This window comes from Elephantulus edwardii, unplaced genomic scaffold (genome assembly GCF_000299155.1).
Source record: "Elephantulus edwardii isolate Elephantulus edwardi_28Jun2011 unplaced genomic scaffold, EleEdw1.0 scaffold00032, whole genome shotgun sequence".
Classification (NCBI taxonomy): domain Eukaryota; kingdom Metazoa; phylum Chordata; class Mammalia; order Macroscelidea; family Macroscelididae; genus Elephantulus; species Elephantulus edwardii.
Window position 1 is genome coordinate 17,590,744 of NW_006399782.1, and position 13,742 is coordinate 17,604,485.

General features: G+C 38.4%; 1 protein-coding gene across 2 annotated transcripts in view; it reads left to right on the forward strand.

The window, feature by feature from the left end:
• The first annotated feature begins 2,590 nt into the window (after positions 1 to 2,590).
• The window catches only part of LSAMP (limbic system-associated membrane protein), a 1,002,858-nt gene continuing 991,706 nt past the window's right edge, over positions 2,591 to 13,742 (forward strand). The window contains exon 1 of one of the 2 annotated variants that reach the window (XM_006884267.1): positions 2,591 to 3,286. In XM_006884267.1, coding sequence (XP_006884329.1) covers positions 3,132 to 3,286 — 155 coding nt within the window. In that variant the 5' untranslated portion in view covers positions 2,591 to 3,131. The remainder of the gene's footprint in view (positions 3,287 to 13,742) is intronic. The other variant, XM_006884266.1, reaches the window with a different exon arrangement.

Below are 13,742 nucleotides of genomic sequence, written 5' to 3' on the forward strand. Positions count from 1 at the left end.
TGTCACTGAGCGACTAATTGGATAACAACTTTTTCTAAGTTCTTACAGAAGATGTTGTTGTTATGTGCCATCAATTTGCCTGCAATCCATAGCAACCCTATGTACAAGAGCTCTGAAGCCTGCCCTGTCCTGATCCTGTCTTACTGACTCTGACACACCTACCCCACATTTCCCCAGTTATTGTATCAATCCTTCTCATCCAGGGTCTACCTCTCCTGTGCTGTCCTTCTAGCCTTCTGAGCATGATATCCTTCTCCACAGACTGGTCCCTCTTGACCACGCTCCAAAAGTATGTAAGATGGAGCTTCAAAATCCTAGCCTCCCAGGAGAAACTTGATTTCACCCTCTCTAAGACAGATCTTTTTGTTTTCTTGGTGATTCCATATTATGTTCATGACTCTTCTCCAGCAGCACAACTTGAAGGCATTTATTCTTCTTCTGTCATCCTTAGTTATTGTCCAGCTCTCTGGTACGTAGCAAGTATTGTGAAGACGATGGCCTTGATTAGGCATACCTTAGTCTCTAGACTGACATCGTTGCTTTTCAACACTCTGGAGAGGTCTCTGACAGCAGATTTTCCCAGTGCAATTCATCTTTCAATTCCCTGACAGTTGGTGCCAAGACGGTTGATTGTGGAACCAAGCAAACTGTAATTGTTAACAGCCCTGATCTCTTCTCCATCTATCATTGTGCTTCCTATTGGCCCAGTGGAGAGAATCTTTGTCTTCTTGATATTTAGCTACAATCTATATTGAAAACTACAGTCTTTGACCTTTTGCAGCAAGCACTTCAGGTCCTTCTCGGTTTCAGCAAGCAAGGTTGTGGTGTCTGCATAATGAAGATTGTTGATAAGTCTTCCTCCAATCCTGATGCCACATTCCTTCTCATAAAGCCCAGCCTCCCTAATGAAGATACTTTATATTAAGTTAATATACAATACTATTTGACCTTTATCAATCTGGAATTTGTAATTGTTCAGATTCCAATACTTCCAAGTCTTAAACAACAACAACAGAAAAGCCTTCTTTCATTTCTTGATATACCCTATAAAAGTTTAGCTACTCTTAAACTGATAATAATGCAGTAGAGAAATTCTTTGAATATTCAAGAGTTATAAGGTTTATGTCAATGCACTTTATTAAGTAATAACACAAGACATCTACTACATAGGTTCTGCGAAGGATTCCTAAATGTATTCTTTTTTTCTTTCAAGTGGACCTGTCTAACTCTTGTGTATATAAAAGATGTAAGGAAAAGAATAACATTAATCTCTATGTCCATTAAATACATTGCAAAAGAAGTCCAAGAAATTGGGAATATGTTTTTATCTAACACTAAGAGAAATAGGTTGTCCCACAACAGGATTGGAACAATAATTACAATTAATTCTACAACCTTTGTACCATTTTCTTTTGGTACCATGTTAATTCCTTAAATAGATAAATAAGTATCTATTATTTTTTAAGTCTAAAATAATAAAATGAAAGCCAGTGGCTGGCCAAACCCCATTTGCTTTCTCTGGAATCAGGCCTAAGTTGTGGAATGACTAACAGTGGAAGACCCTCTGGCTTTCTTCACGTGCTCAGCCCGTGGAGAAGACAAATGACAGCCACACTGATTATCACTGGCATTCTTAGTGTCACTCTGTGTATGCAGCCTCAGTGTCGCCCTGTTAATGACAGGCTCCCTAATACATAATTTGTCTTCACTGTACATCAAAATTTTAAGTTGCAAGTGCCAGTAGGAACTTGGGTAGCAGCAGTACTGTTCCCCTTAAACCACAGTCATTAATATCCTTACTCATGTATGGGATTGAGTAAGGGATTCCTGGAGTGTGAGGTTGATTTAGGGATCAGGGATCAGCTGTTGAGGCTGGCACTTGGAAAAGACAAGTCAAGCATTCACACCCCAGACCACTCAATACCAGCATTGTCTCCAATCCATCTTTCATAAGGGGTCCCAGGAGGGGGAAGGGATGAGGCAAGGAAAGAAAATAAACCTTTTAGTTCTGTTTTAAAAAAAAGAAATGCAGAAGAGAGGAAAGAACGAACAAGATACGGGGATGAAAAGTCAGCTGCCGGGAATGTTTAGTGTGAAATAAACTTTGGCTTGAATCTTGGAGTTCATCACCAAGTTTCCTCTCTGATTTATGTGTCTCATGCCATCTTACAGCCCTCCCCCCTTTTCCTAGCTTGCTCAATTTCCTTGCTTCCATTTGCCAAGGTTGGCATCCTTCTCTCCTTTTCCTTCCCCCCATCCGTTTTTCTTTAGGTCCTCATGTCTCCTCTCCTGCCTTTCCCTCTTTCTTCTCTACTTTTCCAGTAGGCACCCCTCTCAGTCTCTCAGCTCCATTCCCTCTTAAGGAATCAGCCAGGCCTCAGATGGAGCTGTTGTCCTGACAACCTAAAGGCGCATCAGCCTTTCATTGAGGCTGGCTGCTGCTGAAGGGGGCAGTTGTGCAAAGCAAGGGGCCACTTGGAGGGGCGGGAGGAGGGGATGACGTGGAGGGGCTGTTGGAAAACAGTGGGGGGAGGGAGGTGATGAGCAGAGAGAGGGAAGGACTGGAGAGAGAAACAGCAAAGGGAGGAGGGGGGAGAGACTGGGCTGCTGCTGCTGCTGCTGCTGTGTGGCTGTTTCTTTACACTCACTGGCAGGCTTGGTGCTGGCTCCCTCGCCTGCCCGCCCAGGAAAGTGGGTTACAGAAGCAAGGAGCTCAGCCCAGAGTCTGGGCATCCCCTTCCTGGCAAAGGAGCAGCCAGCCACACACAGACCAGAGAACATCCTCCCCTTTGGAGACTTGTCTTCTCCTTCCCTAGAGGATTTTCTATTTGTACTCTCCGTTTGTTTTGAAATTGTTCTCCTTTGACTTTTTTCCCCCTTGCTTGGGTTTTATGAGGGCTTTGTGAAGTCTCAGACGAAAAGACACGGAGCAGGGGACTCACACATAACACAGAGAGAGAGAGACAGAGAGGCAAAGTGGACAGGACTACAAACTGGAAAAGCCCGTTCTGCCTTGGCTGTGGATGCAAGCCCCGTGCTGATAAAAGCCCTCTTGGCAGCGAGCAGCACGCACGGCACACACTCCCCTCCAGAGTCCACCGGCCTGCGGACCTCAACTCGGCGTGGCCACCATGGTCGGCAGAGTTCTGCCTGATCGGAAACAGTTGCCTCTGGTCCTACTGAGATTGCTCTGCCTTCTTCCCACAGGACTGCCTGTTCGCAGCGTGGATTTTAACCGAGGCACCGACAACATCACCGTGAGGCAGGGGGACACGGCCATCCTCAGGTAGGGCTTTTGGGCAACTTTTTTTATATGTGAAAATGTGTGTACATGCATGCATGTGTGTGTGTGTGTGTTTTCCTAGAACTACAGTTTCCTATGATGCAGGTGTGTGTGTGTGTGTGTGTGTGTGTGTGTGTGTGTGTGTCTTCTACTGACTGGTGGACGTTATCAGCCAACAAAATTCAAGGGAATTCTGGCCCCTGTCAAGGACCAGTTGTGCTGGTTAAATGTTGTTCAGTCCATGCAAGCTTAACTTCATCTAGGAATTGGTGACGTTTGGGCTATGTTTTTTGCTTTTGTAATTGCTGATGATGCTTTGCACTTTGGAGTTTTCTTGAGCTTCCTTAAATCGGAAAGAAGAGTTGTTGTATGCTGGTTCTGAGAGACTGGAATCTTGTGCTGCATTTTACCATCCTCTCCAGATACAAGTGTGTGTATGTGAGTGTGTGTGTGTGTGTGTGTGTGTGTGTGTGTGTGTGTGTGTGTGTTTTCACATTAAAGCTCTGACTCTTCCCTAGCGGTAGTTCGTACAGAAGACTTTAAGTGAACATGGTCTAATTGACATGGAGGGCAATAAATCAATCTGAGAACTTTGGTTGGTTACTGACTTTGCTTGAATGTGGGCAGAAACAAACACTAGCTTGAAGAAGGAGGGGATAAAAAGAAAAAAAGAGAAGGTCTTAGATTGCTTTTACTTGAGAATAGGGGTATTGAACACCCAGATTGGAAAATTAACCTAGCATAAAATGGATATTTCAAATTGATTATTGACCAGAAAATCTTATCTCTATTGCTCTGTCAAGCTCTGAAATATCATTTGGCATTGGAGAGGAAGAGTCTCAAGTCCTTGGGAGTTTGACCCCTATAAGGGACAGCGAGCTAGAGAAACTCAAGTGGAACCAGTCATCATTTGAGTTCTAACAAGCCCCAAACTTCTTTTCCTGTATGTCTCATCTCTCTTCCCTGTCTCCGCATATGATACATACCCCTCATCTCCCGAGCTTTCCTGGAATTTCATTTAGACACTGAGAGAAAAAAAGAAAGCAAACGCTGTCCTTGAGGATCTTTTAAAACCTCATTTCATCCAAATAAAATGGCCTTGTGTCAGTCTGTCTATCTAGCTAATATTGCTTGTTGTGGCAATAAAAAGCAGTACACGATAGAAAATAAACCTCTAATCTGTGTGCAAGGAGCTGATAGTGCATAAACCCTCAGGCATCAGGGAGCAGTTTTGTAGCAGAGCTGCCGACAGCAGCAAAGTTTTCTTCTTTTTCTCAGAAATAAATTTGGTTGGCTGTCACCGAGTGTCCTGCTTTGGGATCTCTAGCCTTGTTAAGGGGGAAAGTGTGTATGGATGCAAAGTGTGTAAATGTATACGGATGTGTGTGTGCTTTCCTTCAAATAGTAAAAAGTGAAAAAGTCTGGATGTATATCTTCCTTCATTTCCTGAGCATGCAGTGATTATGAATCCCAGAGATCCTACCATCCAAAGCATTTTCCCCTGTAGCTTTCCAGCCTTGTAAACCTGCATGTGTGATTTATCCACATGGAGTAATAAGCCTTATTAGATTTATAGAGCAATTTGTCTGTTTGCAAAGGGATTTGGACATGCCGCCCAAGATGTTTTGCAAACATCCAAAGATGCCATCTTAACTGCTACCATTCATGTTCTCTAATATCATTAACCCTTTACTGCTAAAACCCTCTATGTAAGTCCAAGCTAGCCATAGAAGTTGTTTCTTGGGATACTGTTTCTTTTTTTTTTTTATATTAGTTCAAATTATAATATAAGAAAAGTATATAGTTGTTCTTATTTTAATATCCATGAACTTTATAAAATATTTTCCATTAAGAATCACCACTGTCTTAAGCTATAATTACTTTAAGGCTGCATGAGCTTAGTTCAGAAGAAAAACATACTCATAGTTTATATAGTATATAGGCATAAAAGTTTGTGACTATATGGCATTTTCACTACATAAATATCTGCATATGTTCTTATGTGCTTCTGCGTGTCTGACTCAAAGGAAAAGGAGGTTTTAAAATATTACACTTCAGTAGAACCACAGTGTGTGGAAACGGGGATAGTGAGAAAAGAGCCTAAATATAGAGCAGTTATTCCCTAGGAAAGGGAAGATAGACAAACAGAGCATGCAAAGTAGTCACCTGTGAGAGTCCAGTGCTCTGCAAATTGCTTTGCCAGCCTTCACCTAACATGCCCTCTCTTCACTTCCTTTGCCTTGGACAAGGCTCTATTTCTGGATTGGTGGAGTTCTGTCAGAAGTAACTATTGAGAGAGTTGCCTTTGTTTTCTTTACTGACCTTCTTCTCAATTCCTAAATGAATCCAGTAAGCTTTGTGGGTCAATTTCCTGGTGAAGAATGGTTCCCTTGCTTTTTGCTTACAAGTCTGCTCTGGGAAAGGCTTGCTTTTCATTTTATTTGTGACATTTTACTGGGAGCATGGGCTTCTAGCAGTGGAGAGGAAGGAGAACTTGATTCATTGGAAGTTACAGTAGATGTTTGGCTCTGTGAAAGGGAAAATGGCAAAGGGGGGGGGGGAATCCCTTCTTAGTGAGTCTAAAGGCTTGGGTAATCTAGAATGTAAAGAGGCAAAGGAGAGCTGTAAATCTGGTCCATTGACCAGAGGTGGCTGACTGTTCTCACTATTCAGTGTTTTGCTTCCATTAAAAAAGTTTGATAATTGATACTTGGTTGTACAATCATTATCTTTGAGGAAAGTGTACTTTGATAGGATAGCATATATTACATAGAAAGAAAGGCTCTGTAATTTCCAACTTTTCTGGGGGGAAACTGTAGAATGTTGGTAACAAAACTGGAGAAAAAAAGAAACATGCTCTCATTTATGCATATTTTGATTGTTTCTAAGTACTTATTGACCTATAATACATTGACCTATACTTGAGTGTGAGCAATTGTTAAGAGGACCCCTACCTTTGGTCCAGCCAGATCTTTTTAATTAATTTTATAGAGTTGTAGGAACCACCATCATAGCAGGAACACCTCAGGCCCTTTTCTATAAGAACTGGCCTTGTTGCATTTTAGCAAGATCCTCTGGTGATTTGTATACATATTCAGTTCTTAGGTCTCAGGGTAATACGCTTAGGACTTGGTTTTTCTGTCCAGAACCTATCTTTATTACAGGCACAACCCACAAGCTTATCTGCCCCTGGACAGTGGTTCCTTTAGCTCACTACTTTGTACAACTGCCCTCATAGAATCACCTCTTGGTTACCTTGGCAGGTGAACACCTTGCAACCCTCTTGATAAGGAAGGAAAAAGGGGCAATAAGTAATGTTCCAATTCAATATTTACCATTATTTTTTAACAATTCCATTGGCCACACTCTCAATATCAGCAAATAATTATTGTTATAAATACTTAACCCCATAAACCATGATAGTTATATAATTTAGTATGTGCTAATGTTAATTTATCCTTTCATCAGAAATTTTGTAAAAATTCCATGTATCTAGACATTTACCAAAGTACATATTTAATAAAAATTCAAACTTCACACTAATGTGATCTCAAGTATCTTTGATATGTTTGAGTGCATCGTTACAGTCACTGTATCAGTCCATCTTGCTGAAGATCTTTCTCTCTAACACTCTACCTTTTCCAGTATGATGTTCTTTTCCAAGGACTGACCCCTCCAACAGCATGCCTACAGTATGGGAGGTGAAGTTTTACCATCCTTTAAGATCCCAATTGCACTCCCTTTAAGATAGACATGGTTTATGGTCTTTTCCCCAATCCACAATAAAAACTTTTCTATTTTACTGCTAATATTTGATAGTTAAATGTGAGGACTTTGTGTAAAAATCAAGAAAAAAATTAATCTTCTGTAAAGCATCTGGAACACTTACACTGTATGAAGATGAATCAATACTTACACACAATTTGTCATTTTCTGCCACTTCATAGTCAATGTGTGGAAACAAACTTTCTTTGGGCAAGAGTCTACAGTGTTAGTTTGTCATGGTTGTGATTTTGTTTTTCTATAGCCAAACCACTCAAGGTAATGAAAGTTTATTGGTTATTGCTGACACTTTCATGAGGATTTGTTATGAGAAGATTTATCAGATAGAATAAATTTTTATCTTCAAATTAATATCATTAACTTCTCTTTTTTTTGCTTTGTTAATATATTATAGTTAATTTTAAAAGAAGTTTACAGGGACATTGGATTTCCATTCATTCATTGTTGCACTTTTTGCCCTGCCTACCTCTCTTCCCAATTCTATCTTCTCTTTGAAAAGTAACAGAAAAATTTTTTTTCATTGTTATACAATCCCTTTCACCAAGTCCACTTCACTATGTGCCTTCATTCTGCACTCCTGTCATGACAGTAAAACCTAATCATATATCTCTTTTAAATAGTTCTCTCCCTCATCTGTTTCAATTCAGTATACATTATTTATCCCCTCCTTCCCTCAGTTTCCCGCCAACCCCAATGTCAGTCCCGTTTTACAACAGTGACATTATGGTGTATTTGTCTTTTTTTGTGACTGAGATATTTCACTCAGCATAATGTCCTCCAGGATCACCCATTTCATATAATATTTCATGAGTTCCTGGTTTTTCAATGTAGCATAGAATTCCATTGTATGACTATATCAGAACTTCTCTATCCATTTGTTTGTTGATGGGCACTTGGCTTGTTTCCAATTCTTTGTTATTGTGAACAAAGCCACAATAAACATAGATGTGCATATATCTACTTGGATGGTGATAATCGTTTATTCCTAGTAGTGGAATTTCTGGGTCAAATTGTATTTTTATTTGCAAGGTTTTGAGAAAGCACCATGCTGCCTTCCATAGTGATTGCACCATTTTATATTCCCACCAACAGTGAATAAGGGTTTTAGTTCCTCCGTAACCTCACCAGGATTTGTTGTTTGCTTTTCTGTAAAATTTTGCCATTCTTACTGGGATGAGATGCTATCTCATAGTTGTTTTGATTTGCATCTCTCTTAGAGCTAGAGATTTTGAACTTTCTTCATGTGTTTGTTTGCTATCTGAATGTCTTCTTTGGTGAAGTGTCTCTTCATATCCTGTGCCCACTGTTCAATTGGGTTGTTTACCGTTATCTTGTTGTGGTGCTCAAGTACATAATAAATTCTAGATATAAGTCCCTTATCTGACATGTCATTACCAAATATTTCTTCCTAATATGTGGCTTCCCTTTCTACCCTGTTGAAGAAGTTTTTGGATGTGCATAGGGGTTTGATTTTTAGAAGATCCCATTCATCTATTTTATCCTCGCCCAGTTGTAGATTTTTCAAGATGTTTGGAAGACTTTATGTTGTGGAATAGGACTTCTAGAGTTCTTCCAATCTTTTCTTATATGAAGTTTATAGTCTTAGTTTTAGTCCTAGGTCCATGATCCATTTTGAGTTGGATTTTGCATATGGAGGGATATGTGGATCTTGTTTGCGTTTTCTACAGATTGTTTTCCAATTTTGCCAGTACTATTTGTTAAAAAGGCTGTCGTTTCCCCACTTAACTGATTTCATCTACTTGTCAAAAATCGGTTGACCATAGGTAGATGGGCTGATTTCTGGATTTTCAATTCTATTCCATTGATCTATGTGTCTGTCATTGTGCCAGTACCACACTATCTTGACCACCATGGCAGTATATGAAATCAAGGAGTGAGATGCCTCTTACCTAGATTCTCTGCTTATTCAGGGCCTGTTTCCATTCCAAATGAAACTGAAGATTGCCTTTTCCATCTCGCTGAGGAATGGAATTGGTATTTGTATTATAATTAACTTCTTATCCATTCTCCATAAAAAAATAGATACTTGGCAAACCATGGTATTTATTATAGTTGTGAAGGGATATTGATTATTATGTACTCTTAATTAAATGTCTGTGTACTTTAAAATAATATTATTTGTTAAAATTTATGACTAAAATAATATAGCAGGCAAACCTCATGGAAAAAGTGCAAATAGTAATAAGTCTATATGTTGTTGTTATGTGCCATCAAGTTGCCTGTGACTCATAGCAACCCTACATACAATACCTCTGAACCATGCCCTATCGTGAACCAATCTCACTGACTCCGCCACATTTACACCCATTACCCTAGTCATGGTGTCAATCCATCTTATCTGAGGTCTTTTTCTCCTGTGCTGTCCCTCCTCCCTTCCAAACATAATGTCCTTCTCCAAGTATTCCTCCTGGCCACGTGTCCAAAGCGGTTTGAATATAAAATATGTAAGTATATATACACACACACATAGCACATAATAAAGACAGTTTTACTATTTTATATAATTTGATTTTCATAAATTGTCTGCATAGCTGTGAAATGCAAAAGCAAATGTGAATGACTCATCATCCACAAAGTCAGCTGGTGAAAGTTAAATGTTTGTATTTCTTAAAGCTGATTTCAAGTAATACAAAATTCATTAAAAAAAAAGAAAAAGATTAGTTCTATTTTGCTGTGGTCTCTGAGAGCTCCAAGTACAAATGTCTGTGCCTCACATGATAGGAGCCTCACTGTTTCTGTGCTGAACCTTCTCCTTGCCACTTGAGTCATAGAGACCCCTCCATTGCAGACCTTATTTTGTAGAGTAAAACTATTGGCCAGTTCTTAACTGAACCTCCTTGTCTTTAGTATATAAGTTAAGGAAGATGTAGGCTCTAATTTCCTTTTAGGCTCTGAAGCAATAATATAAAGTAATTTTTCTGTTTCACATCTATAAAATAATGGGTACCCTTTAGAGGCAAGGATGATCAAACTTCATCCCAAATACTTTGGGCAAGTTGTCAGGAAGGGTCACTCCTTGTAAAACGACATAATACTGGGGAAAGTAGAGGTCAAAAAACGAGAGGACAGTCTTTAACAAGATGTATGACACAGTGAGTATAACAATGAGGTCAAACAGACAGAGATTGTGAGGATGTCATGAACAACAGGGCAAGGATCAGCCTTGTTGTTCAGAGTCACTATGAGTCATGGTTGACTTGACGTTACCTCACAACAGAACTATTTCAATTACAGCACAAGGTTGTTTTGAGATAAAGCAATAAGATTTTGCAGGTTGTACAATATTACACAACTGGTTTTCCCACCACAGTTGGTTTTCTGACCAACTGAGAAGTCATTTGTTTCAACTTTACTTTTGTTATTACTGTTGAGTTGAATATGACTCCTAGTGATCCTATAAACACCAGATCTAATTCCTGTCCTATCCTATGCTGTCCTCATACTCTCTGACACTCCTGAGCCCATTGCTGCAGTCACTGTGTCAGCCCACCTGGTTGAGGGTCTTCCTCTCTTTCGCCAACATCCCTTTCCCTTCCCAAATATGTCTCTCTCTGAGGAATATCCTCTCCTAGGAATATGCTCAAATATGTGAGATGAAGCTTTAGCTTCTTTGCCTCCAAGGAGCTCTCTGGCTGTATCTTCTCTACGATTTATCTGTTCTTTTGGCAGTCCATGGGCTATTCAGTACTCAGCTTTGACACCACAGTTCAAAAGCATTAAATCTCTGATCATCTTGATTCACTGTCCAGCTCTTAGCAGCATAACAAGTGATTGAAAAGAGCATGTCCTGAGTCAGGTGCACCTTAGTCCTCAAACTAACATCAATTTCTTCTCAATAACTTGCAGAGGCCCTTGACAACAGATTCCCTCGTGTACTTTATCTCCCGGTTTCCTGACAACTAGTATCAAGTGTATTACATATGGAGCTAAGTAAGATGACATTGTTGACATTTTCAATCATTTCAACTTTAGGAAACATTTTTTTTTGGCCAGTGTTTCTTCAACTTTATGGTTTTTCAGAATGATCTTACAGACTTCATAAAACACACATTGTCTTCACTTGTAGAATTTTTGATTCATAAATTCTAGGTAGAATACCCAGTGATTCTGATGCTGCAGTTTGGAAACACACTTTGAGAAACACTTCTTTGCTACCAAAAGAATTGACAAGAATGGGAATATATAGCACCTACTAATCATTATTTCATATGTTAAAAATACAGAATCTCTGACTCAATTCTAGATTTATTGAATTAGAGTCTATATATTAATACAATCCTAGGTGATTCAAAAGACATTAAGGATGATAAAACACAACTTTGGGGAATTTATAATCATGACTATGCATCAGAATCATATAGTTGTTGTTGTTGTTGTTGTTAGGTTCTTTTGAGTTGAGCACAATTCATAGTGACCCTAAAAACAAAAGATCTGAATCCTGTTCTATTTTGTCCCATCCTCACACTTCCTGTCACATAAGAGCCCATTGTAGCAGTCTCTGCGTCAATCCACCTAGATGAGTCTTCCTCTCTTTCGCTGACCCTCCACCCTTCCCAAAAACATGTCCTTCTCCAAGGAGTAGCTCCTCCTAGCAATATGTCCAAAGTATGTGAGATGAAGCCTCATCATTATTGCCTCCAAAGAGCACTCCAGCTGCACCCTCTCCAAGAAATATCTGTTCATTCTCTTGGCCGTCCATGAGATGTTCAGTGCTCCTCTCCAAAGCCACAGAATCATATAGGGAGTTTAAAAAAAAAACATCAAAACTGAAGCCACGTGTTCTTAATACTTGTTAATTCTGATATAATTAGTGTAGGGGAGAGTGAGTAAATATATTCTCATATGTCATAGTTAAGAATTCTTGCTTTAATGGGTCAGAAATATCTCTTACAAACAATTTTTTTGTACACTATTAAAACTTTTGACTTACATTTGTATTTGGAATTATGTCCACAGCTGAAGATGTCCAAATGTAATCTAGAAAGTGGAAAGAGATTATTACACATACATTTCTTTACCTCATGACTGCATTACTATTATGTAATGAAAAAAATGAGGTTACTTTATCTTAATACATACCAAATTTACATAGTCTCTACAGAAATTACATTAAAGTCTTTTCATCTTGTTTTGTTTTTAAATCATTCAGATTTGGCAAACCCTAAAACAGCTCCTTTTTTTAGCATGGATTTTATGAGAAAGAAAGCAAAAATATTTAGATAAAGACAATGCCATTAGAGTTAAATTATTTAATTTTATTTGCTTATATTGCCAAATATACATATGATTTGCAAAATAATGGCCATCTGTTTGCAGAAGCAATCTCAATATCTCATGGTAATGTCTTTAATTGAAACTTATAGACATCTTTTTGTGTCATAGAAAAAACTTTTCATCAAGAATATATACTAAGTTCTGATTGTTCGGCTACTAGTCAGAAGACCAAGGTCTAATCAGCTTGAAATATTCTAATTATGGGTGGCTGTCCTATTATACATGCTACTATATTAATAAAATGAGATAGTAGATATAAAATTGTTTTATAAACTGTTTTTGTTATGTGCCATCGAGTTGTTTGTGACTCATAGTGACCCTGTGTACAACAGACCTGAACGCTGCTCTGTCCTGTGCCCAACTTTACTGTCTCTGACACATCTACCCTCATTACTTCAGTCACTGTATCAATCCATCTCATCAATGGTCTCCCTCTCTTTCTCTGTCTCCACTCTTCCAATCATGAAGTCCCTCTTCAAAGACTGATAATCCTTGCAACATGCCTAAATTATGCATAAACAGTATATAAAGATAAACTCTTAGTGAGAAGTTCTTCTTCCACAGAGAAGAGAATAACTTTAGTAATAACTTTAGTAAATAAAAAAATTAATAAGATATGATGTTATGACTGATGTAAAAAATGAGCCATTTGCCTTAATATGTTTATATTCTCTCCTTTTAAATCATTTAAAGTCACAAGTACCTTAGAATATAGTTCATTTTCTAATAGAACTGCAGAACAAATTAATGTTTAATAGTCACCTGAAATGAAAATTAAACCTCAAGTTAATAATTGATTAACCATTCCCAATAAAATCTTCACATCATATTTTCTTTAAAACTACTACAGGATAAAAAGAATAGAAATTTAGAGTAGATTTTTACATCAGATAGTGAACTTTCTTATTCTGAAGGGATAGAACTGAGAACAGATAAAGAAATTTGGATGTTGAATAATTTGAGTGCAGTGGAAAAGAGGAAGCCAGTCTTCGGTGAGATAGACAGAAACAGCAACTGCAGCAGTGAGCTCCAGTGTGTTAGAAATGATGAGGCCGGCACAGGATAGGATGGAGTTCAGATCTGTTGTTTGTAGGGTCACTATAAGTCATGACTCAACTTGACTCAATGGTACCAAACAACAGCATTGGGATTTTAGATTTTTTTTTCCTAGTTATTTTGTAGAATCCTTTTTTTCTAAACTACTACTGAGATTATTTTCTTGATTTTCCTTTTATCCCATGATATGCTCATTGTACACAGAAAAAGACTTTTAAAAGTCTTTTATTTCCACTTTTTCTACTCTTCTCTCTTTTTCTCTTACTATCCCTCTCCACATCAAAGTTGTACTGATCTGATTTATAGAGTCATTAATCTAGTCAAA